Raw genomic sequence first — 26,719 nt, 5'->3', positions numbered from 1 at the left:
TCTAGCATGCTTCAGGCAAACTTGGATATACTGGAGTGTGCTTGACTTGGCCCCTTCGCAGGCACATGAGGACAAGAATGCATCTCTGGAATACGCCCTTTTCACTCTTTCGCCAGTGAAAAACTGCAGCCACCAGAAACAGCTTAGAGCACTTCCTCTGGAGAGTTGCTTGGTGTGTTCCCTTGCTGTCCTTAGCTCGCTACTGAGGGTGATGGCTCCTAGTGTTGGCCGCGGGTGTGGCTCCAGAAACAGATGTGTGTGAACTTCTTTTCTTCAGCCAAACTGCAGAAGACTGGGGGGGGGGGGGAACACAAACGGAAAGCAGCCAAAGCTTTACCTCCCCACCCCACCCCCGCAACCCAATGACAAAGTTGTGAAACGCAATGCCAGTGTGCTCCTGCCTGGCAGCAGTTTTCCCTTTCTAGACAGGTGGTGTCAGTGCCCAGAGGGGCTTCCTCTTGCTTTTCAGGCAGCAGTTAGGGAACAGAGGTGTGAGCCAGGACCATTCCTGGCAATACTGCTCTGCTGATTGCGGGGGCGGCAAGAGCTGCTCAGTCTGCGGGGCTGAGCTAGGGTCCTGGCGCTCTCACTGAACTTGGGAGTTTGGAATAAGCAGTTATGGACAGTGAACATCTATGGAGAGGGGGAGGGAGAGAAGGGGACCCTCAGAGAACATATGCTCCAAGGGAGGGAATGTATGTACGTGCAGTAATTGTGTGTGTGTGTGTGTGTGTGTGTGTGTGTTGTGGTAACACAGTAGCCCACAGTAGGTAACAGAGTAGGATTGTTATTGGTAAGTGTGTAAAGGTTTTCGTGAAAAATAGGAGCTTTGATATGCATCAGGTTGTGGAGGAGCGAGATAGTACTTGTTTTGTGACAATAATGGGGTTTGTGTAGGTCGAGAGGGAGGTGCGGTGCAATGTGTGCGTGGGGGCTCTTTGTATGAGGATCTAAGCTCAACTTTGTATGGACTGTGGGTGCTCCAGGAATGTGCAGAGGTGGAGATTCACATTTTTTCTCGTTTATTTTGCTCCCTTTTATTTCCCCCTTTTCCTCCTTATGTGTACTCTGTGTGGGTGTGTGTGTGTGTGTGTGTGTGTGTGTGTGTGTCCTAAGTTCTTGTCATTCTTCCCCTAAATGTACTGACTGAAAGTTTTCAATATATCCGGAGGAAATCTGAGCAAGTCAAGTCCTAGTGGAGCCGGCTCTTAAATCCGGGACAATTTAGGGGTAGTTACCCTGAAACAAACATGGTCTACACTCGCAGTGGACTGGGATTGTGATGGAAGGGTAGCCAATGGAAGAAGGCCTGAAGATCAGAGTTCCATATGTGGTCCAGAGACTAGTCCTAACGTTCAGAGATGGATCTCAAGAGTAGACTCAGATTTGACTTCCTCTGCTGTTGGGATTCTCCTGGATTCGGATGTACAATTGTAGAGCTTAGAATTCCACAGGCAGCCCCCTACTGAGCGATCTCGCCTGCTCACGATCCCCCCATCTCCTAATTTCTCTCTTTCTCCAAATTAAATTTACCGGTGTAGAACCCATGAACCTTTGTGAAAATGTATGAGGAGGCAACTCAAGACTGGGAAAGCCATCGAGACTCTGACCCTTGCGCGCCCAGTGGCGGCAGGAAGGGTTTCCAGTTGCCTTTGGGAGATTGAAAAAGACACAAGACACTCTGCGTGCACAGACAGTTAGTTAATGGAAACCTTATAAATCGGCTTAAAGTACTCCCAGGACTGGGGGAAGGAGCGAAAAGGGAGGGGGGGCAAAGAAGGGGTGTAAGGGAAGCCGGGTCCTTCATTTAAGAGTCTTTTGCTGAATCTCATCCTTGCTATTTCGAAAATGGGGTTTGATTGAGGTTTTCCATTGTTCTTTATTTTGAAAAAATAAATAAAAGAAAATCGCTTGGCAAGGGAAACCTGATCTCACCGCTCCCCAGTCTGGCCCTGAAAGCGGAAGAATTGCACAGCTCCCCTTGGCAGGACCGCCGGGCGGCTGCTGTCCCCCTTCTCCTCCTCCCCCCCCCCCTCCCCTCAGCCGCGGCATTGCTACTACGGCGATCGCCACCTCATGCCGAAGGAATGTCGAAAAGTATGCGCAAGTTTCCAAAAGGAGACCTCCTTCACTGCTGGAGGAGCATATATCAGCCGGTGGCAGCCGTCCACCTTCTCAGGCGTTTCGTAACCGAGTAAACTGAGATTTGGGAACAGCCCTCTATTAAGTAGCAGACCAGGGAGAGGCTCTTCCCACTTGGAGCCGGCAATTGTCCCAGACGGACCCTCATACTGGAAGCTCCAGAAACCGCGGGGCAGCCGTCTCTTCTCCTCGCAGCTGAGGTTGCCGCTCCTCCTCCTCCTCACACTCCTCCGTCTCCTCCCTTCTGCTCCGCAGTCGCCTCTGCTGCTGAATCTGCGGAGAGCCGCTCCACCACCAGGTGCCACCGGAGCTCAGTCTCTCGCTTCTGCCTGTTCTCTCCCCATCCAAGCGCCAGGGGCATCCACGGAGCCCTGACCAGCTAAGAGGACCTCCAGTGCATCAGCGTAGAAGATCCTTCAGCCTTTGCTGCTGCCCACAAAGGTCTGTCTCCACTCCTCTCACCCCTCTCTGCGCCAGCCCCACTTTCTTCTCCCCTTCGCGGCTCCCACTCTCTAAAACAAAAGGGTCAGAAGGCTCGCACCCTTTTTGAACTTTAGGATGAAACTGGAGTTTGTGGTGCTTTTTCTGATGTTGAGAGGTTGAACTGAAATTTTATTTTATTTGTGAGGGAAAGGATGACTTTTGCAAAATCTGATCTCTGGTCGTGTGTGCGTTATGTACCTGATTGGGAGTACTCACTATCTCATATTTTAAATTTAACAAAAAATCCAAAGGAGAGCATTTTTGAGAGTAACTCAGAATGGTTTGAGTCCTAACTGCTTTAGATTCATGATATGTCTCTGAGTCATAACCTTGAAGTTTTATCACCAGGCTATAAAGCTGGTCCCTAGAATTCCTGTGTGGAGTTGAAAAAGACTCTGGGAGAGAGCAAACTTTCACAAAGTAGAGAGATTCTTTGGAGGTGCGGCTCAATTTTCTAAAGTTTATTATCCGCAGTTCAAGAAAAGAGTGAATCCCACCTACTTTTCCATAGAAAGTTAGATTGTGGCTCCAGTACACAGTATTCATATGGAGAGGGACATTTTTTTTCACGTTATCTGGAGAAAGGGATTTTCCCTAATTTTCCTGCTTTTGGAGAAAATTGTGAAAGATGTGTCTTTGGTGCCTCCTGGACTTTCTGTGGAAACCCTTCCACTCGTCTTTCTGCCAGCTGTTCGGAGTACAGAAGAAATAGACCTTACAGATGGCAGAAAGAGAAAGAGATAAGATCTTTCCAGGAGTCAGCCCTTCCCCTAGGCTCCCTAGTTGGGAACTGCTGGAGAAAAGGGCAGGTGAGGCTGCGTATATGTGCTGGAGGGGAACCTCCTATTGAAGGAGTTGGATCTGTTGTTCGGATTGACGCCAGAGTTAAAGAATTTGCTCCCAGATGGGGGGGGGGATGGGAGAAGGAAAAGGGGGAAGAGATCTTCTCCCTCTCTTTGCTTCCCTCCTCCCCTGCTCCTTCCGCCCCCAACAGACTCCAAGCCCATTAATTCTCATTCATGAAAGCAATGCTGGGAGACATTGACCATCTCGAGTAGACGACTCGAGACGCTTTATTTAAAAATGCTGAATGAAAGGTTGCTAGGCAGCCAAATAAATGTTTTGGTTGAAATGAAAAAAAAGTTTTTATTTTTGGAAAGATGTATATGGAATGCCAAGAAGGCAGCGCAGCGACTACAGACCATATATCTGTGCGCGCGCGCCTTCAGATTTCCCAGACAGGATGAGTCCTTGTGCCTCCAAGAAAGTGGCCAATAGGGGGCAAGCTAAGCCAAGGGAAAAGATCTGATTCCCATTTTTTTCAAGGATTCCAAAAATTGTAGACTTTACAAACTGCATAATGGGTTTAAGAATCTCACATATATGTTACTATTTTGCTACAAATTCAGAAATCCGAGTTAAAGAACATTATAACAACTGAAAGTCATGATGGAGAGGGGAAAGTAAAGGAAAGGCTAGATTTGTGTTTTGTGGTTTTCTCATACTGAGGCAGAGAAACCAGTGTCATTAAATACGATAAATATTTTATTACTTTCTTGACTATAAAAAAAAGGAGTCGCTGGGGATTTGGTGTGTCTATTTTTCAGGTATTTAAAACATTATTTATAACAAGAGCAGAAGATACCCTCTACCTTCATCTCTTACAACAAAGCAACACACACACACACACAAACAGACACAGACCTACAAAAGAAGGAAACTTCTTTTGGGAAGTTCAATAATTTGAAAATTATTACTGGATCTTATTTTCTAAATAAACAGAGCTTGATTTTTTTGGTTCACTTTCTGGATTTCAAACGAGTGTTCCTTAAAATGACAGGACCCCCTCCCCCCCAGTAAGACACTCAAGGGGGAAAACCCTTGGAATGTTTCCTGGGTAGGAGGAGTTCTCTTGAGTTTTCTATGTAGATTTTAGGTCCTTCAATAATTTATGAACTTTATGGTCTTTTCTCTTTTTATATCTTTCTCCTGGCACTTTTCCAATCCAACAAATTACTGAGGAATTTTTATTTGAAGTAGACCTCATGGTATCTCCTTTAAAAGTAAGTGTAGCTTTCTTTGAAAGACAGGGCAAATTGGAATAGATACTTTCCTTATTTGATCTTAGTTACTTAGTTTCCATTTTCTATAAATGAAGAGTTAAACTCAACCAGTTGCTGATAACTAGAATTGTAGAAATTCTATTTTGGAAAAAAAAAGCTCTCTGGAAAACAGGAGAGAAGATCTCTGCCTTTCCAATTGCTTGGCCTTGTCTTCCTTTTAAGAGTTATTTTCCTCTCAGCTAGTATAAACGAATGATCAGATGTGAAAACAACGTTGTTGGAGGGATGTGTCAAGTTTCAAGCTCTGCCTTACATACTTCTGTATAATCATTTAGGCCTTAAAGAGTCACATATTTGCAAGCACAACAACAAAAAAAGGGGGGGGTGTAGATGGTTTTTTAAATTAGATTTTTTTCAAACTACCCTGAGACCACTAAAATAAAGTTAAATAAGGAGTTCAGAAATTAGGAAATAGAAGCTGAATAGAATTCCCAGCCGGAAGATACATTTAGTTGAAGGAGGGATAAAATGACCTCTGAATTAGCCATCACCCTGCAGGATGAAATCATGCACAGTCTTCCAAGGTCTTTAACCCCGGGCTAATAGGGATGAATCTTCAGGAAAACAGGACGGGCTTTAACTTGAATTATCCCTCAGTACCAAGATTAACTGCTTGTCTGATGAACTCGATTTCCACTACTTAGGTCACAATGGATGCATTCTTTATTTCCTGGGCTAGACCACAGTGCTAGATTCATGCATTCAGATAGCTCTGTTTTTGTGTTAAATTGGCTTCCAAGTCTGGGAGTTTTAACCTGACCCTGCGGGAAGGGGGATGTTGATGTGGAGAGATAAGAAAAGGGTAGAGGTGCATCGGCCTGGAGCAAATCCCAGGAGTCTGGGGAGCCCAGTCTATTGATCTGAACTGCTAACTTCTCATGGCACTTTATTCTACGCAGATCCATTCATGTGGTTGTGATTGAGAGAGGGCCATCATGAAGATCCGGCTACATTCAGCATTTGCTGCTATATGTGCGGCCTTCCTCTTATCTTCGATAGAGGCAGAAGGTAATGGCTCCCTTTGTTGCTGATCTCCTCCTTTTGATGATTCAGAATTTGAGAAAGGGGGGGAAAGAACCGATCCAGTTCTTGTCTTATTTGCTTGCTCTCAGTTTTCGGTGTGTTTGCCTTTTTCTACCGTGACTTCTGTCCGCCAGAGAAACGCCTCTCTTTTCTCAAGGTTTGTCTGTTCCCCCTGCTGCCCAGGACCAACCAGCTCTTTTGTCTTGCTCGTTTAACTCTGCACGCTCCTTTGCGGGCTTCTGGCTCGCTCGTGTCTCTCTGGTGTGCTGTCCACACCACCTTTGCACCGCAGCCCCCTCCGAAGGAACGCACCCCCAGCGCTGGAACCCAGCCGAAGCTGCTCACCTGGCCCTGCCTTCCCAGGCGGACTTTGCAGCTCGCTCTCTAGGAGAAGGCGCCTGTGCAACCATGAAGCCTCTGGTTAATAATGGGGCGCCCCGGAGCGCTGGCACTCGCTCTCGCGTGGCTGTTAATTACCTGGCTGAGGGCTGCGAACTCAGTCACATTACACAATAAAGTTCTCCAACAGAGCCTGGCTCCGCGCGTCTGTGTGTTTTGCTGAGAGTGGAGTGTCTGGGCTGGCCAGGCTTGGAGTGTGAGTCAGGGATGCAAAGGCCGCAGGGGAGGTTGGGGGTGGAGGGGATGGGAGTGCCAAGCTCCGGGCTCTCGCGGCCTCTTCCAAAGTCAGCCCTGCAGGGGAGCTCTCTAGCTGCGGTGCCCGCGGGCTTCCCCGGCTCTGAGCACGTGGGCCTCAGCCCCGGGGAGGAGCCTCGGGCGCTTCGGGATAGCCCAGCCTGGTCTAGCCAAGGCCCTGGCGCCGCCCTCCACCCGGCTCTGAGAACCAAAACTTCAGCATCCGCCTCCAGCTTCAGCCCGAGGGGGTGGCTCAAGTGTTGGTTCCGAACCAGGGAGGGATGAGGGAGACGAGCCCAGGATTCCTCTCCTTCCTTTCTCCGGGGGAAACACAAATTGAACCAAAAAGAGAGGGCAGCAGTCCTATTGATTTCATTGACTCACTGGGCGCTGGTTCTCTGAAAAGCAGATTTTTCTGTTCCTGCCTTTCAGGCTTTTTATTTCAATTTCCTGTTCACCCGCTGTCCAAATTTGCCCCTGGAAGTCAACTTTTCTGGGGATGGGAAGTAAAGAGAAATGGAGAGAAGAGGGAGAGAAATCTAAAACTAGTATCCTCAAAACACATCTTGATTACAAAATTGACTTTAACCAGGTTCCCCATTGTCCCTAAACTCTTAGAAAAGAGAAGGGGACCTGAAGGTCAACCTTGAAAAACAAATTCCATTCTTGTTTGGCTTTCACAAGATAAGACTGAGGTGGGTAACTTCTGCCGCCTGACAGAACTCATCTAGATGTCTTGTCAATGTGAAAACCTCTCCTTTCTTTGATGAATTTACTAGAACTAAAAATAGATTTTTATATGGAAAAGGGACCTTAAGGGGTCATCTTGATCTTATTTTGATTTGCCTTGATTTTATGCTTCGACCTGCAAAATCAATGCCTAATCAAGAAAATAAAGGTGTAAAATAATCAGCTAACTCAGAGAAAAATGAAAACTCCATTTGGTTGTTTGTACAACCTAAATTTCTCTACCCAATCCCATGTTCTTCCTTCATTGTAAAACTGAAATTTCACTAGATCTGTAAAAAGAGGGGAGTTGGATTAGATGATCCCTAATATGTTTTTCAGCTCTATGTCTAGTTTTATGTGTAGGCCACCCTAGGTGGTGAAAAGAAAATGGTGGATGCATCATAAGGAACATTCTTGGTTTGACATTATTGTTGTGTCTATAGGGAGTCATTAAATGAATTAGGGAGAAAACCCATTTCTGATCTTTCTTGAAAGTGTAATAGGATAGAGGGCTGCAGGAACTAAATGAAAGTTTATTATTTTTGCTACACATATTTCATTCTCAAGTTTAAAAAACAGAAGTGAGGTTAACTCCCATGAGTTTTATAAAACCAAATGCAAGGGCTTGCAACACCTTTGTAAATTAGGTAAGTACTATTTAACAGAATCCTGCATAGTCCAGAACCAGATGATATTTGAGTAATTTATGGTTTTTTTAACTCCCAAGGCATCCTGAAAACACAGGAGAGAGAATAATGAACTTAGATCAGTCACCTGATCTAGGACCAAAGGACCACACTTTCATAGGGGCCTTTGGGCAAGAAGCCATCTATCTAGACCTCAGTTTTTTCATCTGTATAAAATAAGTTGGACTAGATGACTTACTAAATACCTTTAAGATTAATCTATGTTTTCATCTTTAAGTGAAGATTTTCCCAAGTCTAGAGGGTCCCTGATTGAGTGAAAGGAGAACAGTGCAGTATATTAGATGTGGGAGCAATGTCTGAGAGTCTATTGGAGTTTTCTTAGGCTAGAGTTTATGGCAAATTAAAACTCTTTATAAACTTTAGATCTCCACAACAGTCAGGCAGCTCAGAAAACTTCTGTTAAGGTCTTTTAAATTTCTCATGTCAAAGACTTATATAATAAAACATACAGTTATGGAGATAGGCATTCTCCAGAGTTTTTTAAGTTGATTTTTTTTAATTTTGAAAAAGTTTTCAGAAAAATTATGGAAGGCAATCAGATCCCACTTTGTGATTATTTAAGTGATTTCAGATGAGCTCATGACGACTGTCTATTTTTGCACAGTACCTTTTTTTGAATCAGTTTTTAGTTAAAGTTGTCATGACAACAGAGAGACTAGGAAGGAATAGATGAAAGCAAGTATGAGCAAACAGGGAAAGCTATCTAAGAGTACACCATAATTGTTGTTGTTCAGTTGTTTCTGATTCTTTGTGACCTCATTTAGGATTTCTTGATAGAGATATTGAGTGGTTTGACACTTCCTCTGAGGAAACTGAACTAAGCGGCTGAAGGAACTAAATGAAAGTTTACTTTGCCCAGGGCCACGTAGTTAGTAAGATATTTGTAGTATGTAATCAAGGATTTAACTAATATTTCTTGGAATCCCTCTTAAAATATCTTCACATAATTCATTGAAGTAGCTAATGGATTATCATAAGTGTTATTTATCAGAAATGAGAATTCTTAGGAAAATAGACTGGGAATGATGTAATAATCAAGACCTGGAACAGATGATGGGTAATCTGTAAAAAAAACATTTGAAAATTAATTTCTTTGCCTGCATTTTATTCAAAATTCTCTTTATGTGATCTTTTTCTAATAGTTAAAGCATTTTCCATAGTTTTTTCTTCATTGGGTAAGAGGACACTTCATTTTAGTAACTGCCTCTCAGTTGCATCTTTTCTATCTTTTATGTTTTGGGCAGGATTAATTTATTGTTGGAATTGTCATTCTTCATTTTGGAGGCCTTCTATCACAGTTGTAGGTGACAAAGTGCATAGAGTGCTAGGCTTCAGGTTAAGAAGACATCTTCTTCAGTTCAAATCTGACCTCAGTTACTTACTAGCTATGTGACTGTTTGCCTCAGTTTCCTCATCTGTATAATGAACTGGAAGAGGATATGTCAAACCACTCCAGTATCTCCATCAAGAGATCCTAAATGAAGTTACAGAGTCAGAAACTACTGAACAACTAAAGAGTTGTACTCTTAGATAGCTCAGAAATAATAGGATGCTCCAAGGTGCTCAGCCAGAAATATTTTTTAGGCAGTGGAGGGGATTGGTTTCCTTCATGTTGTGTTAGTTGGGTACTTTTCATTAAAATGTGAGCTCAATGTAGGTTAACTATAAGGAGCTGCTGTTTTTTTGCTTATTCTTTGTATCACCAGATCTTAGCAGAGCTTCTGGCACATAGTAAACCCTTTATAAATGGTTGATGGTTAATTGACTTATTTAAATTTTAGACTTAAATTTACTCCCATTTTCTATTATGTTATCATATTCTTGAGACTAAAATATCTATAGTGAGTCTGATCTTCTTACCACATTCAGTCAAACTAGCTTCCATCCATTCTCTATTTCTGTTTCATCTATGTCTACTCATGGGCATGCTTTATTTCCATCATCATCATTGATCTTTCTCATCAGATTGTTGTCCACTTGATTTTCCCATTTCTTTCTATATTCTTCTTGGATACATTTTAGCCTTCTGGTGTTCTATAGAAACAAAAAATTGGGGATGATTTATTAACATTCATTTTAATGTACCACGTGTATCTCATTTACAGACATTTCCAAATTGTCCTTATGATAATGGTTCCTTTGAACCACAGGAACTGACTTCTGTTGTTTGAAGTTTATATTTTGCTATTTAGATAGGAATTTTAAAGTCATTAGTCAAGTTTTTTGTCTGAGGATATTATTTCCTAGTTAATTAATGCCTCCAGGAGAAATAAATTGATCTAGAAGTTGAGATAAACTAAAGATTGCTGTAAATAAAAAGTTATTTTAATAATTTTCTAGTTTGTAATCTTCTCTGATAATTCATTGACTTTGCTCTTGTCAGTATAGATAGTCCATCCAGTAATGCAGAACTTAACCTATGTCTGCCCATCTTGTGTGACTCTTGCCAATATCTATTAATATACTATATATATCTATATATTGTCTTAAATAAATTGTCTTAAATAAGGATTATATATATATATATATATATATATATATATCTATCTTTATTTAAGACAATGGGGTTAAGTGACTTGCCCAAGGTCACACAGCCAGGTAATTGTTAAGTGTCTCAGGTTGGATTTGAACTCATGTACTCCTGACTGAGGGCCTGTGCTTGATTGATCACTTCCTCTATCTACTAATATACCATTGAACAAAATAGAAGGCATTTCTATTCTACAGTCTGCCTTTTCTTTCTTAACAAACTTAAGTGATTCCCTTTTACAGCTAAGATCAAATACATACTCCTCTGTTTGGCTTTTAAAGCTATTTGCAACCTGGATCTAATTTACCTTTTTTGGCTTAATTATAGATGATTTCACTTCATGTAATCTAAAATTCAGCCAAACTAACCTTTTTACTGTTTCACATACGTAACATTTCATCTGATGTAGTCATCTTTTGTACAGACCCAGCCATGCCTGAACTTCTCACCTCACTTTTGCTTCATGAAATCCCTTCTTTCCTTTTGTGCTCAGCTGAAGCCACTTCTTATTTCATGTGTCTGTCCTGATTCCTTCAGCTGCTAATACTTTCCCACTCCTTCCATCATTATCTTGAATTCCATTTGAAAATGTTTTATAATATTTCAATCCCATGCCCCCTTTTCTTCATATAGTGTAAATTGCTTGAATACAGAGATATTTTATTTTTGTCTTAGTAGCCCCAGAACTTGGCATAAGACCTGGAACAAAGTTGGAACCAATAAATGCTTATCGATTCATCAGATAAATATCTAGATGAAATTAGATTCTTAATTTCCATATTTTTTTAGGAAGACCAAAGCTAATATACATTTTATTTTAGCTTTTGGCTACTTAGTCTCAAGAATAAAAATTTAGAACTGAAAAGTTCCTCAGAGATATCTTCATTTTACATAGCAGAAAATGAAGACTCAGAGAGATAAAAAATTAACACAAGGTAATAAAAGCTAATCCTTGGAAGAACTATGATTTGATCATAGGTTTCTTTTTTTCAAAAATTCATCATTCTTTTTGCCACACAATGCTGTTTCCTAGATTATGTTGACATAAGATCAACTTAAAAATGAAGTGGAAAAAAGTTATACTGATTGGTATCATACAGATAAGTAACTGATTTGTTGGCAGAATGTTTTTAATTTTTAACTAATTATTTCACTGACTTATTTGCCTAGTCTAGACTTATTTCTAAGTTCAATTTTTTCATTGACTTTTAATGGAAAATAAGTCTCATATTAAATCTATATGATACCAATTTTTATAAGAGATTTATAAAAAATTACCCATTAATTTATGCATTTTTAGGAACTTGCTGAAATGCAAATAAAGATTTTTTCCCCTTGTGTGTCATAATGGATTGGAAAGAGTTTCATTGTTAAGATAATGCCCCTTTCAGTTCTGTTGCCATGGAAATGAAAACAAGGTTCCAAAGAAATGAATGAAAAAAAGAATTTCTCATACAATATTAATATTAAAGCAGTGTTTCAGTTTTTCCTAGCCCTCCACCCCCTTTTAGTTTGTTAACATAACCATGATGTTTTTAGTAGTAACTGTGAATTCTTGTTTTCCTGTCTTGCTGCATCTTAATCACAATTGGTGCCTTGGCCATCTTTTTCTTTATAGATTTTGGATCTTTTTGGTCTTTATGGTAGTGAAGATGGAAGAAATAGTTGAACTTTTATTTTTTCTTTTAGCTAAATGTTCAATCAGATGCAGTAGTGGTGAAGTATCATTCTCCTTCATTCTGATTACTATTATGATTGAGTTGGATATATGAAAAATGCAAATTCAAATACAAACTTATATTTGAATTTCCTGAAGCAAGATTTCATGACTGAATTGAAAAATTTATATTCCATGTTTTCACTATGAAAAAGATTTAAATTGATTTAATTGATTAATTAAATCAATTTAAATACAATGAAAAGGTTTATATTTTGATATTTTGAAACTTACCTAACCTAAAACTATGAAAAATATTGGTTTTTAAAGTTATTATTTTAACAAAGTGTTTTTTGTGCAAGGGCAGCATACTTTATTGAATGTTGGGTTGAGCTTCAGGAAGACATGACTTTGAATTCTACCTCCAATACAATTTATTGGTTGTGTAACCCTCCCTTAACTACTATATACTTCAAGCAACTCCTTAATAATCAACTAAGTCACAGGCAATTACAATTATTTTTAGATCATTGGGCTACTTAAATTATTGGTAATATTAGAGTACAAAGCTCTGTGAATTCATAAAAAAGAAATCTCAGGTATTATTATTAGTACACTCTTCAATCGTATGTCAAAATATGTTCTGTCCTAGAATAATGCATCAGTGAGTGAAATACCTACTAGTTTTAAAATGATATTTAAGATTTTATTTTCATTATTTCTTATTATTCAAATCAGTAAGCAAATATACAATTCCTGTCAATTTCCTGTATTTTTTCAGAGTATGACTATGAATCTTTTATGTAAAGTAGGGGGAGATTTAAAGATGTCTTGTAAATTTTGGAATTGTTGTAGCATTAATAAGCTGTTTTTATAAAACTTTTTGTGAGGATCAGTATTGTATAGTAGAGAGTGGGATTTGGAGCCCAAAAGACTTAGGTTCAAATATTGCCTGTGACACAGGTTGACTTTATAACTTTGGATAAGTCATTTAATCTTTTCAGTGTTCTTGGCAATACTCTAAGCTCATAAATTGCAGAGAAAGTGCCAAGCTGCAATGATGGAGTTCCCTATATCTAGTGGGTCTACTTCCTACTTCCATTATTTTTTTGAGAAGATGAAATGGTAGCTAATATTTTCTTATGTGTGTATCTGAAGAGAATTTCACAATGTTTAACTTTTATTATTCATCAAGTTGACTTGTCATTCTCACATGCCAGCACCAGCAATTTTTTAAACCTGAAACATAAGATGATGACAATAAATGATCTATCAGGTCTAGATTATTATGAATGAATAAAAAGCTCTTGACAGAAAAGTGGATTCACCATGTCCATGTCCATCCTTCTTGTCTTAGACTTTTCATTACTTTCTACCACATTTATGAACACATTGAAAGCCTTTGAAATGTTAAAGACTTTTCCCTACAGTCATTTTTTTTTCAAGTTGTCTGGAATCCGGTCATTTGGATATCAAGTTGGGCTGCTGCCCTTCAGCACTTTTACCCTAATGTCTCTGCTGCATCAGGTCAATTTTCTTCCAAGGTTGGTGGTACTATTTTTCCATGTACTGATTTTTTTCAAAGCATGCTCAGGCCAGTTGTGTCTGCCTTTGCATTAAATTTGTCCTGAGCCATTGCTATTGGAACAATATTTTATAATGATATTCTTAATGTGTGTATACTGTACTTATTAACATCTGTTGCATGCTCATAGAACTAAATGATGACCAACTATTTTGTTTTAAAAATTTCACTACAGTAAATAGAATGTTGAATTATTAAACTTTGCATGTAGATTAATAGTCTAATCTCACTGCCTGTGTATGGATAGTAGGAAAAATAACATTCATTCCAGCACTAGTGTATCAAAACAAATATAAAAAATCATATCATCCTGGAGTTGGAAGTGAGAGCTCATTAAGCAAGTGTCTGCTTAATTCGTTCTATTTCATTAAGCCATGTTATTAATATTGCATAAAACCTAACAGCAGTTAAATTATATGACTCATGTCTTAAAGCTTACTACTGTATTTCAATTGACCTCTATTTATATCTAAAAAGTGATCAACTTTCTTGGAAAAGATAAACAAAACCTCACTTATAAGGAATGTGAGGCTTTTGGTCAGACTGGAGTATTGGAGGAGAGTATGGCTGAAATCCACTTGACTTTGAGGACATGTTCAAAGAGTCATATTTAATATACTTGCCATGCACTGACAGTGAGTCAGTAAATATATTGCATGATGAGGCATGAACATTTTGGAGAGAATATCATTATAAAATATTTTTGGAACGTCTTTGTGTAATGACCATTGTACATGGAGGCTTTTGTTCATTGTAGGACACTAAAAACAAGTCAACATTTCATTTACACATGCATGATGCTGCAAAATGGTGTATGTAAACTTTTTCTTTCTGTACTTTTTGATTATTCCTGTCATCAACTCCTACAAGTTTTTTTTTGTTTAATTTGCAATCATTTGTTCAGATCACTGATGGCTTCTTTACTGTTTTCTTTAAATTCTGTAAATAAATGTCCATAAATATACATTGATGTCGTCTTTTCATGATTAACCAATGTTTTGTAAAGGTCCATACTGGCATTTTAAGCTAAAATGCCACATCTAGTATGGGGTACACCTGCTGCAAAGTGGAAATAATAGTGTTAGTTTACACCATGGAAATCAGACTGAAAACTGGTGTAAACTGGTAGAATATTTGTTGTATGAATGTTTGTATCATAATGTTGACATGATTATAAATTATGCTAAAATTGGAAATCCTTCTTTTTGGAATTAAAAACTATGCAAATAAATGAGCATTTCTATACATTTCAAATATATATATTTCCATATGAAATGTAGTATTACACTAAACAGATTATTTGGTAATTTCCAAGATTCTTCTGTAGTAACAAAATTAATTGTCATCTCTGCTATGGTTTCAGATTTCTTGAAACAAATGGTAACATAATGCAGAGAAGCAATTTTAAAAGAGAATCAATTATTTTATGCCCTTTGGAAGAAGAGTATTGTGTTAGCATTCTAAATTATCTTCTGGTATTGTAAGCAGGTTGTGATTTGGCATGCTTGTTCCAATTGCACCCAGCATGTATCAAAAGTCCCTTAATTGTTATGTGAAATGTTTGCATATGTGGTTATTATCTGTGACTTCATTGTACATGTATCCAATTATGTTTTCCATCATACTTGAACTTGCTGGTCATTCTCGAATGACTTAGCAACTCAAGAAACACATGTTCTGTGCTGTCTTCTGTGATATGTATACTCTCTGATGTTTTGTCAAATTTTGTCAGCTTTTATTTTATTCTTTTCCAACAAGATATGTTCATATTTGTTGGAAACAAATTTATGCAAAGACAATCTTAGTAAGCTTTGCTCAACACAATTTTCACTAAAATTCCAATTTTCTGTCATTCAAAAATAACTAATACCCAATTTCTTTTTCAGTTGAACCACCTTCAGACTTGAATTTTAAAATTATAGATGAAAATACTGTTCATATGTCATGGGCAAGACCAATTGATCCTATAGTGGGTTACAGAGTAACAGTGGACCCTACAACTGGTAAGTTGCATAGATAATAATAGTGGATTATGAAATCCCAGGGCAAGAAAAGACTTAAGTGACCACCTAATCCAGCTACTTTTTTTTTTAAGATTTAGAAACTAAAGCTCAGAAAAGCTAAGTAATTGGATAAGGTTGCATAAGTAATGAAGCATAGAATTAGAACAAGTTAACATTAAGCTCTTCTGATTTCTTATTCACCATTTGGAGTTCCAACATTCAATGATCCCATAGTTTTTTCCCTAACACAGCTTATCTTAAGTTTGCTCTATTGAAAAATGATCTGTGTGTGTGTGTGTGTGTGTGTGTGTGTGTGTGTGTGTGTGTGTGTGTGTGTGTATTCTGACTTATATTGGAGGAATACTCATGGTCTAATTGCTTTTTAAATATTCAAACTTTTTGACATTATTATCCTTTAACTTCTTAAATTGTAGTGGCAGCTAGATGGTACAATGGATAAAATGCTGAACTTGGAATCAAAGAGTTGTTTTTGAATCCAGTTTCAGACATTTAGATATGGTTCTCTGGGCAAAAGCCTTAAATTGCCCCAGTTTTTTATCCCTGTAAAATAGGGATAATAATAGTGCCTGTCTCCCAGGGTTGTTGTAAAGATTAAGAGAACACATGTTAAATGCAAAACTTTGCAACTTTTGAAAAACAACAAAAAAGTCTTGCAAAGAAAAAAATTGAATTGTAAAACTCTGTGCCTCCAGAACCTAAGAAACATTATTACATAATGATGACAGTGATTAATAATATACAAAAATTGAGGTGTGATGTGCTTCTCCGGGTTGATTTGGATTATGGCTCTGATTAGAGGCAATGAAATGGTCATGATGATCTTTATAGACTTTATACTATTATTTTTTATTTATTTAAGGCAAAGGAGTTAAGTGACTTGCCCAAGGTCACACAGCGAGGCAATTATTAAGTGTCTGAGACCGTATTTGAACTCAGGTCCTTTTGACTCCAGGGCCAGTGCTCTATCCACTACACCATCTAGCTGCCACCATGGTAGAGATGTTGATGGCTTGACTGAGTGTGGTAAAGGCTAGGGGATGGGGTGGGGTGGGGGGGTGTCAAAAGAATTTACCATATAAAATGTTTCTATATTTTTATGATCTTAAAAATACCGAGGGCTTAAAATACCATTTTATGAAGGAATTTGAAAAGTATTTCTTCTTATCAGATCTATGAATTTGAAAGGAAGTGAAATGTCTTTTGTTTTTCCATCTCCCATCCTGTACCACCCTTTTCCCAACAACAGCCCAGTTACAAAAATGTAGTTGCAGTTACTCACTTCATTCATACCAAAATATAATTGTTATTTGAAGAAGGAACCTTTTGGTTTCCAAGGGATGTTGGAAACCTTTGATGCTATGTATTGCCAGATTCTGGCTCTAGATGGTAGACTCATAGCACTGCAATTACACACCTCAGTTTTCTCTATTCCTTAGAGAAAACATGAAGGGAAATGATTGATATAAGTGCAATAAAATACTTTGAAAATGGAGCTTTTGATACTTCGCTATTATTGAAGTTTATCAAATGAATTCTAAGGATCTCACAAGAATACATAAGGGACAGATTCAGTATTTGTTCTTACAAGTGAGGAGGGTCAATTGTTTTTCACAGAAGTGTTTTATCTTTTGAAGCTTGATTATGGTACATAGATTCCATTTTCCTTAATTTTCCTTTGTTACATCTCTTAGTTTTGAAATAAGTACTTTCTACTTGATTTGATATCTAGCATAAAAGTTATTTTATAGCCACACTTTTTTTAAACTACTAAAAGAAGGACTATGTGTAATGGCCTCAGAGTCAGGAAAAACTGGATTCAACACATATTGGTTATATGACCCTGGATAATTAATTTATGTGACCTCTCAATGTTTCAGACAATTCTTTAAGAATGTAAGTTGCATAAATATTGTTAATCCATATTGGTAGAAGTAGTTTCTTCATGCCAAAACTCTTTCTACCAATGAAATCTTAGGACCATAAATTTTGAGTTGTAAGAAATATTAGAATTTGTCTCATCCAACCCTCATTTGACAAATGAGGCACAGAGAGGCTCTGTGATACAGTAAATGTCTAAGGAAATATTTGAACCCAGGTCTTTTCTAATTCCTTATCTATGATGCCATGCTGCCTCACGTCACTATTACTCTTTTCTCCTTTTCTTTACCTGCCCAAAGAAGAGTTGTTTCCAATTAGACCTTTAATGTATTATAATACATTAATATATGTTTTTGAATGTTAACTAAATAACTATATTTAATGTCATGTAATTAGAAATTTTAATTTTGAAGGACAGATGACATATATAGATTCCTGAAAAATGACAAATTTCAGATTTTATTTGAAATTGATGAGATATTTTAGTTTCTGTTACTCTGTATATAATTTAAGTGTAGAATATGTATATCAGAATTTAGAGTTTTTACTCCTAACCTGTTTTCCTCTTTTTTTAGATGGGCCTACTAAAGAATTTACCCTTTCTGCTAGTACTACAGAAACTTTATTGTCAGACCTTATACCTGAGATAGAATATGTTGTAACGATAACATCTTATGATGAAGTTGAAGAAAGTGTACCAGTTATAGGCCAATTGACAAGTAAGAGCTTACAATAAATTTTTTCTTCATTTCCTCTTTTTTTTCTGATATAATTATCCAGGCTTTCCCTTTTTCTTTTTCCTTTTATAATTGCAATGATGAAAAAATTAGTGAAAGTCAGCATTACCTATTTATTCCATATTAATGAAGACTTTTTTTCTTTCAACTTAAAGACCTTGTATAGAAGCTAATTTTCATTAGCCCACAGAGACTTAGGTGTATGCAAGCACAGGTCTGAAAATTTCATGTTACAACAATAGTATTCAATAAGAATAATTGCTTTTGACAATCAAATATGAATCTTCTAGTGAGTTTACAGGATGAAAGTTAGGATTATTACATAGATCAGTAGAAGCAAATTTTCAAAGAAAGGAAAATGTTAAGTATTTGACCTTGAATTTTACAGTTGGACAAGTTTCCTCAAGATAGTAGCTATTTGGACATGGAGTTTTGGGGGTGGGGGAAATAGTAATAAATAGGGAATAATAATTCAATGATATAATGAATAAAGAAGTAGAGACTCCATTTCATATTCAGCAACCTAGAAATCCTAGGTCCCCAAGAGAAAAATTTATTAACAGCCTCTTTTATTAGAATTCTCCATCCTCTGTACAATTCTGAGTGTATTTGGGTAATAATGGTGTGAATGGAGACAGTAAAAGGAGACAAATCCACAGGGGCTGGTTTCCTTGCATGACCACAGGTTGCAGTTCATGACCCCATGAGGTATTAATCCATAAAAAACTGAGCCATGCCTGCCTATTATAAGCTTTAAATATTGAACTGAGGTTGTTGTGCTTTCAGTGTCCAGTGGGTCTTTAAAGGTCATGGAAAACATTCTGTAAATCCCATTTGGTACATGAAAAAACCAAGTTAACTTTGAACTGTGTCTTGTCTAAAGGGATTGCTTAGTCCAATGATGTAATAGTGGTTCCAAGGATTCTTCAGTTGCATATTGACTTAGAAAATTACAAATTAACATTATTAATGTTGAATTGTATTTTGATTTACTATTTTAAACATTTGCCCATTAAACTTTAATCTTATTCCATATTTAAGGAATTTTGTGTTGGCAAGGGGTTCTGAATTTGAAATTTTTGAATTGAAAAATTCAAGGTCAAATCCAGTGGCAGACTGGATTTGAACTGTGATCCTGGGCAAGCCACTTAGCCCTCTGCTTCTTTTATCCTGCTGGAAATATTACTCTAGTATCTGTGTGAAGAAAACTCCATGGGCAGTATGGTCTATGGGGTCACAAAGAATTGGACATGGCTCAACAACAATAACAGCAGCAAAAACAGTAGGGCTGACTCTGGGTCAGAAAGACCTAGGTTCAAGTTCTACACTCTGTCACATACCAGCTGTGGGATTCTAGGCAAGTTAATTAACCTCTCAATATCCTAGACAACTCTTTTAGACCTGAAATTGCAGGGAGAGTTGTCTATCTGTAGCGGTAGGACGTAGTGTCCAGATCAGAAGTTCCCTAAATTGATAAAAATTACAAACTCCCCATAAATATGTTACATATATAGAATATATAATATTTTAATTTTATTATGATAAAATGAGTATTGCACAAGATGTCCTAATAATCTTAGGGCAGTTTTAAGCTAAAAAAGTTATTAAGCTTAAAACTATCCTAAGACTTTTGTGACATTCTATGTAGTTACATATGTGTATCAGTATATCAGGGATATACATATATTATATATATATATATATATACATGTACTTGTGTATGCATGTATGAATAATTTATTTACAATTTATATTCATAATGTCATAATCTACTTAGTTCTTGCCTTCTGGATATAGAACTTAAGTTGGAGAGATACTGTTGCTTCTTTATCAGTAGGTACATAATGTCTTTGTGAACTTGAATCCATTCCCCTTTTGGTAATTGTGCTTTTCTTGGTATGCTCTGTTTCAGTTCAAACAGGTGATTCAATAAAGTCAGGGGAGAAGAAACCAGGACAAAGTGAGATACAAAGTGAGTTGTGATTTAATTCTTTTGCTTGACTGTAACAGTAATCAGGTTTTTATGGAGCATTCTCAATTCCTCTCATTAATCTGACTCATTTTTACATAATCTAAAACATTCAATTAACATGAAGAATTTGGTCAGAATCCGTAATCAATTACAGTGTTTTGAGTTCTGATTTTTTCGCCTTCCCTTTCTTCTTTTTTTTACCCTTAATTTTAAAAATAAAAGGTCCTTTCTCATATTTGTTTTGATATTGAGTTATCTTACAACAATAACTCTTTCTATATATATTTTTATTGTATTTTGTTATTCCAATTACATCTTATGAAAGTTTCTTCCTTCCCAACCCCCTCCCCTCAGGGGCGAACAGTCTAGCAAAAGTTGTATATATACATTTCTGTTTAACATGTTTACATATTAGTCATTTTATGTATGAGGAATTAGGACTAAGGGAAAAGAAAGAAAACCATGGTAGAAGAAGGAAAAACATAAGAGAAGTTTTTAAAAAAGTGAACATCGTATCCATTCATATTCATTTTTTGTTGTTGTTGTTGCCATTTTTTTTTTGTTTTCCATGGGATGAGGATGGTGATGTCCATAATAGTTCACCCAGGGTTGTCCTAAATCTCTGAACTGCTGAGAGGAGCTGCATCCATCAGAGTCGGTCAGCTCACAAAACTGTTGTTAATATGTACAATGTTCTTTTGGTTCTGCTCCTTTCAATAACATTAAGTCTTTAAAAATCAGCAGATAAATTTTGAGCTATGTCCATTAGTGGCATCTTATGGCTGTTAATAATAGGTGAAAAGGCAAAATTCCTGATTCCTGTCTCAAAGATATGACAACTTGAAAAATCTCTTGCAAATATATGGAGAATTTTTAAACTTAGATGGACTTAAAAGTAAGCTCTATGTATGAAGAAATGAGTGTAAAAGAACAAGGAAAGTGAATACAGCATGGGGATGCTACTCTTAGATTCTGGAACACTTGTTGCCTTGCAGATGAAAACAAAATTTCTTTCCTTCCAAATATATGCATGAACCCAAACTTTTGACATTTCTAGCATGTCTGTTTTAAAGTCTTTAACTTCTATGCCTAACCGTGAGATGTTTCTACCGAGTTTTGGTGCCTTTATAATCCAATGAACACAATTTTATTTCAGTGCAGTTTTTGGCAACATTAGCCTCCTTATGTCTTAGCCCACTTTGTCTGACTTATAGGTAATCCAAAGTAGAGAAGGGGGTTCTTGGATTTCTAATTTTGTCACCCTGTAAAATTGAATTTATGGACCAGGATGTTAATAAAAAGTCCATAAAAACAAAGTTCTCTTTATCTGAATATTTTCTCCAATCCTTATTTCCTTATTTATCATTCTTTCTGAGGCCCATTAATCTGAAGAAAAATTTATGGGGAATGCAGTTACTATAGCAATATTTTTCCCATCAATGTTTATTCTAAACCAAAGCATTATATTAATCACTGTATTTCTCAAAGGTTTGAGTAAGGCTGTCAAATCTTTTGCAAATACACACATACATATGCCATTACTACCTCCCCCACCTCCACCTCAACTCCATCAAACCTAGGCATCAGTTTGATCTTTGAATCTTTCCAGGACCCTTTCCCTCTTCTTAGTTATAAACTTCATTTCCTATCCCTACCTCTTAGTGAATTGAGCACAAAAGCATTTAAAAAATATATTAATGCTTTATCACAAACACCAGTTCCCATGAAAACCAAATAAAATCGGAGAAAGGAGTGATAATATATTTCATTGATACCTAGGGCATTATTTTTGATAGATCTGTTGCACAATTTTTATTAGACCAACCTCGAGTCCTTCTTGTTTATGAATGATTTTTAGAATCATTTTATTGCATTTTAACGGTAGCCTAAGGAGAGCATTTTGACTAATTCACACTTTTAAATTAACATTATTTATTCCTTGATACTTTTGAAAATATCAACTATTAGAAATTTATTAAAAATGAATTTAAATTATCTAATATAAGTGAAATATTTGGAAATTGAATCCTTGAGGACTGGATGTAATTTATCAAAACTTAATAAACACATTGTATTTTCTTCATAGCCTTATGCTTAATAAATACCAAGGGAGGTGCTAAGATAGCTAAGTTTATACTCTCAAGCTTTGAATTTTGCCACTAAATTTATTGTAAAAAATATAAATGAAATATGAAAATATTAAACTGAGTTTTTTTAAATGACCAAAGATTGGTTTGCATTTATTTTGAATTGAATATGAAAGAATGAAAGTGGCAGCCTATTGTTTGGCATTCCTCATGGAAGGCATTTAATAAATGTTTGTTGGTTGATTGATTTTTTTAATATCTTTTTATTTCTAGCTTCATGACAATGAAGGAGAGGGGTTGTCTTTTGTTTTATATCTACTGGAAAGAGAAAATTAGGGGAATATCAAGAAAATTGAATTGGTTGACATTTCAAAGAAACTCTTGAATGAGAAAATCTTAGAGGCAGGAAGTTTCTTTCCTTCTATTCCCAACTTTTCCCTTTCCCCTTCCCCTTCCCCTTCCCCTTCCCCTTCCCCTTCCCCTTCCCCTTCCCCTTCCCCTTCTCCTCCTTTTCTTTTTCCCTTCTCCTCTCTATTTTTTCCTACTTCCTTTCCTTTCACTTCTCTTTCCCTTCCCTTCCATTCCCATTCTCTTCCCATTCCCCTTCTCTTCTTCTTTTCCTCCCCTTTTCCTTTCCCATGAATTTTCATCACCACACTTTGTTCTTGATGAATTTCTACTGTATATTGCGATTGAGGGAACACTACAGTATATGGATATGTAACTTATATAATCTATGAAAATTACTTTTATAAATGAGAGAATTTAAGTAGATGACCTTTTATATTGACTTGTGTTAGGGTATACTCTACTGGTAGTTGGGTATACAAAGTCATTTGAAAAAGCAACATCTTATATATTCCAGAATGCTCTCTCAGTGCCTGGACGGATTTAGTTTTCCTAGTGGATGGCTCATGGAGTGTGGGAAGAAACAATTTCAAATACATCTTAGACTTCATTGCTGCCCTTGTGTCTGCTTTTGACATTGGGGAAGGAAAGACCAGAGTTGGTGTTGTCCAGTACAGCTCTGATACCAGGACTGAATTTAACTTAAATCAATATTACCAAAGGAAAGATCTTCTTGCTGCTATTAAAAAAATACCATACAAAGGTGGAAATACAATGACAGGTATGATTAAGAGCATATTTACATTAAAAATTTTTTAATTTTAATTTTTTAAAAATCTGTTTTTCCTTGGAGGTGGATGGAGAAAGGAGGAACAGGAACAGGCAACCAGAGTGGTGAAGGGACTCAAAGCCATATACTATGAGGGTGTTTAGCTTTCAGAAAAGATGACTTAAGGGGAAGATGGGAACTGAAAAGTATTTGAAAGACTGTTATGGGGGTGGAGCTTAGACTTTATTCCTCTTGATCCCAGAGACAGCTAGGAGTAAATAAGTGGAAGTTATAAAGAAGCAGATTTTGACTTTGTTATTTTTTTCCCTTAACAATTAGAGCTGTCCCCAAATGGAATGGGATGCCTTGGATGAGAGTGTCATGTCTCTGGAATTTTGTGGCAGCAGCTAGATACTATCTGTAGGAGGTTGTGCAAAAGGGGTTTGAGCAGGAGTTGGATAAATAATTTTGTATCTTCTAACTCAGTTTTTGATTCTAAAAAAGTAAAACATTGTTCATTTGTTTATACAATAAAGGGATAAATTCACAATGATTTCTTTGTCTTGAGAATATTCCTAACATGCATCAAGTCATGTGATTCTTCCACTTTAGGGGATGCTATTGATTATTTAATTAAAAATACTTTTATGGAATCGGCTGGAGCAAGGGCTGGTTTCCCTAAAGTGGCAATTATTATTACGGATGGCAAGTCTCAGGATGAAGTGGAAATTCCAGCAAGAGAACTTCGGAATATAGGTGTTGAAGTTTTCTCCTTGGGTAAGTTGTGTGATTCCCTAATATCAATTTATTAGTATGTTAGTCAGTGTAGCGTATATGGAGGTTAAGGCTTTTTACATGAAGATTTTCTACTCAAGGAGTACAGTGCATTTTTCTATATTGAGCCAGAGGGACTTAAAACAGAAATTGAGCTTACCCATACTCCCTATAATTTCCTTAGTATACAAAATAATTAAGATTTAATGTCCTTCTTCTATTACAGATTGACTTTTTAATGGCTACTACTTTTAGTATGAATAATATTAGTAAAGGTAATCATTATGGATTTTTTCCTTGTGTCTCATATATTATACTATACTTGAAGACTACAAGAACTCAATTAATATATCTTAAATCACAACCTAATGCCATAGAGAGGTGGTTTTATCTTTTCAAATAACAGAGGAAAAATGATGGAATAGTTGGGATGAAAGTTCAACCTGATTTTACCAATATTCTTTTTTTGGTCACTGACATATTATGGAAAAGTCTAAAATCTTCCTTCCTTCCTTCCTTGCTTCCTTCCTTCCTTCCTTCCTCCCTCCCTCCCTTCCTTCCTTCCTTCTTTCTTTCTTTTCTTTTTTTTTGTTCACCAACAAATATTTTATTCAGTGGGTATTAGATGCTCAGTATTGTGTGACAAACTTTGGTTGATAACTGGAATGAACAAGTTATAGTCCCTGTCCTAATGGAGCTATAAAATTCATTGGCAATGTGATTATTTATAAATTGATTATGAAACAAAGTATTTTCTATTTAAGAAATGTCTTTACTAGGGAAATCCTTGTAACACAACTCACACAAGATAGATCCATTTTGCATTTTCATTGGGTCTTATCTTCATTTCCATTTCCTTTTCTTTCTTTCTTTCCTTTCTTTTTTTAAGGTATCAAAGCTGCAGATGCAAAAGAACTCAGACAAATTGCATCTCCACCTTCACTCAAGCATGTTTTCAATGTGGCTAACTTTGATGCAATTGTAGACATTCAGAATGAAATCATTTCCCAGGTGTGCTCAGGTGTTGATGAACAACTAGGTGAATTGGTCAGTGGAGAAGAAGGTAAGTTGATGATGTTAACTCTGTATGCTTTTTAAAAATATGGTCAGGGCTGACAGCTTGTTTTTGTTGAGGGTCATATAAAGTGTAGTCTGAACACTGAACAAGCTTCTTTCACCAATTTAGATAAGCATTTTGTAATATGTAGTAGAGAACTGTCTGGGTCATCAAGAGGTTAAGTGATTTTTCCCAAGGTCACAAAATCAATTTAGGTTAAAGGCAGAAGTTGTTTTCTGACATCTCCCTCTGACATCTCCCTCCCTTCTCACCACCCCAAGTTGGGTAAAATATATCATCCAACATCTTGAACCATCAAATTTATATTTTCCCAATGGTAGACTCTACAATATTTTTTTTTAGATTTTTGCAAGGCAAACAGGATTAAGTGGCTTGCCCAAGGCCACACAGCTAGGTAATTATTAAGTGTCTGAGACCAGATTTGAACCCAGGTACTCCTGACTCCAGGGCTGGTGCTTTATCCACTATGCCACCTAGCTGCCCCAGACTCTACAGTATTTCTATATTACATTAAAATTCTCCTATCTGTTTTAAAATTTTATTTATTTATTTAAGGAAATGGAGTCAAATGACTTGCCTAAGGTCATACAGCTAGGTAATGATGATTTAAGTGTGTGAGTCTGGATTTGAACTCAGGTCCTCCTGACTCCAGAGCCAGTGCGCCACCTAGCTGCCCCCAAATTCTCCTATCTTATCCAAACCCATTTTATAAAGATTTAAATGTAAAAAACAGTCAGCATAGTAATTTAATTAATATGATATCCTTATACCAGCCCTTTTGAATAAATTTCTCTCCTTGGCATTCGTAATGAGATTATTGTAATTATACAGATGGAGAAATTGAGATTCAAAGAAATGAATTGACTTTCTTAAGGTAAAATAGCCTAGAGTTATTTCCAAGTCACTGTCATGCTTTCCCCAGTCTAATATTGTCAAATGAGGTACATATAATGGTATAAACATTCGTTAATTTTTACTGACCACCAAGTAAAAGGACTTTTTAAGTTAGTACTTCCTAAGTACTTTCCCAAATATTAGAGGATTTTAGTGTCTCCAAGACATAAGTCAACTTCACTTATTCAAATATCTAGGAATTTTTCTCATTTTAAAAATTCCTTTCAGTTCATGTCTTCCAATTCATGGAGAACATCAAAAGATGTTAAATTATTTAATAGTCATTCTTTTGTGCAAAACCTTTATAATTTCCCCAGAAAGTTATCTCATTCTCTGCATTCAAATGGGATTCTAAAGCACATTCTAAATCAGTGGGCCTATTCTCAAAAACTCCTTTACTGTCTGAAATTGCTAGTCTTTGACTCTTTTTTGGACAAATCTTTATGGATTTTAGTTCTGTCATTTAGAATCTTGTTTTATAACTTAATTTGCCAAGAATTCTTTTTTCTTCTTTCACTGTCCAATAACTCTACTTCTGATTTCCAC

General features: G+C 36.8%; 1 protein-coding gene across 3 annotated transcripts in view; it reads left to right on the top strand.

Annotated features, from left to right (window-relative positions):
• The first annotated feature begins 2,096 nt into the window (after positions 1 to 2,096).
• The window catches only part of COL12A1 (collagen type XII alpha 1 chain), a 142,062-nt gene continuing 117,439 nt past the window's right edge, over positions 2,097 to 26,719 (top strand). For 2 of the 3 annotated variants that reach the window (XM_074237334.1, XM_074237332.1), the window contains exons 1-8: positions 2,097 to 2,583; positions 5,648 to 5,756; positions 15,499 to 15,615; positions 18,090 to 18,233; positions 20,164 to 20,223; positions 23,176 to 23,439; positions 24,040 to 24,204; positions 25,091 to 25,264. In XM_074237334.1, coding sequence (XP_074093435.1) covers positions 5,684 to 5,756; positions 15,499 to 15,615; positions 18,090 to 18,233; positions 20,164 to 20,223; positions 23,176 to 23,439; positions 24,040 to 24,204; positions 25,091 to 25,264 — 997 coding nt within the window. In that variant the 5' untranslated portion in view covers positions 2,097 to 2,583; positions 5,648 to 5,683. The remainder of the gene's footprint in view (positions 2,584 to 5,647; positions 5,757 to 15,498; positions 15,616 to 18,089; positions 18,234 to 20,163; positions 20,224 to 23,175; positions 23,440 to 24,039; positions 24,205 to 25,090; positions 25,265 to 26,719) is intronic. The other variant, XM_074237333.1, reaches the window with a different exon arrangement.

Source organism: Macrotis lagotis, chromosome 5, assembly GCF_037893015.1.
Source record: "Macrotis lagotis isolate mMagLag1 chromosome 5, bilby.v1.9.chrom.fasta, whole genome shotgun sequence".
Lineage (NCBI taxonomy): Eukaryota > Metazoa > Chordata > Mammalia > Peramelemorphia > Peramelidae > Macrotis > Macrotis lagotis.
The sequence above is the reverse complement of the archived record's forward strand: the minus strand, read 5'-3'. Positions and strand labels throughout refer to the sequence as shown.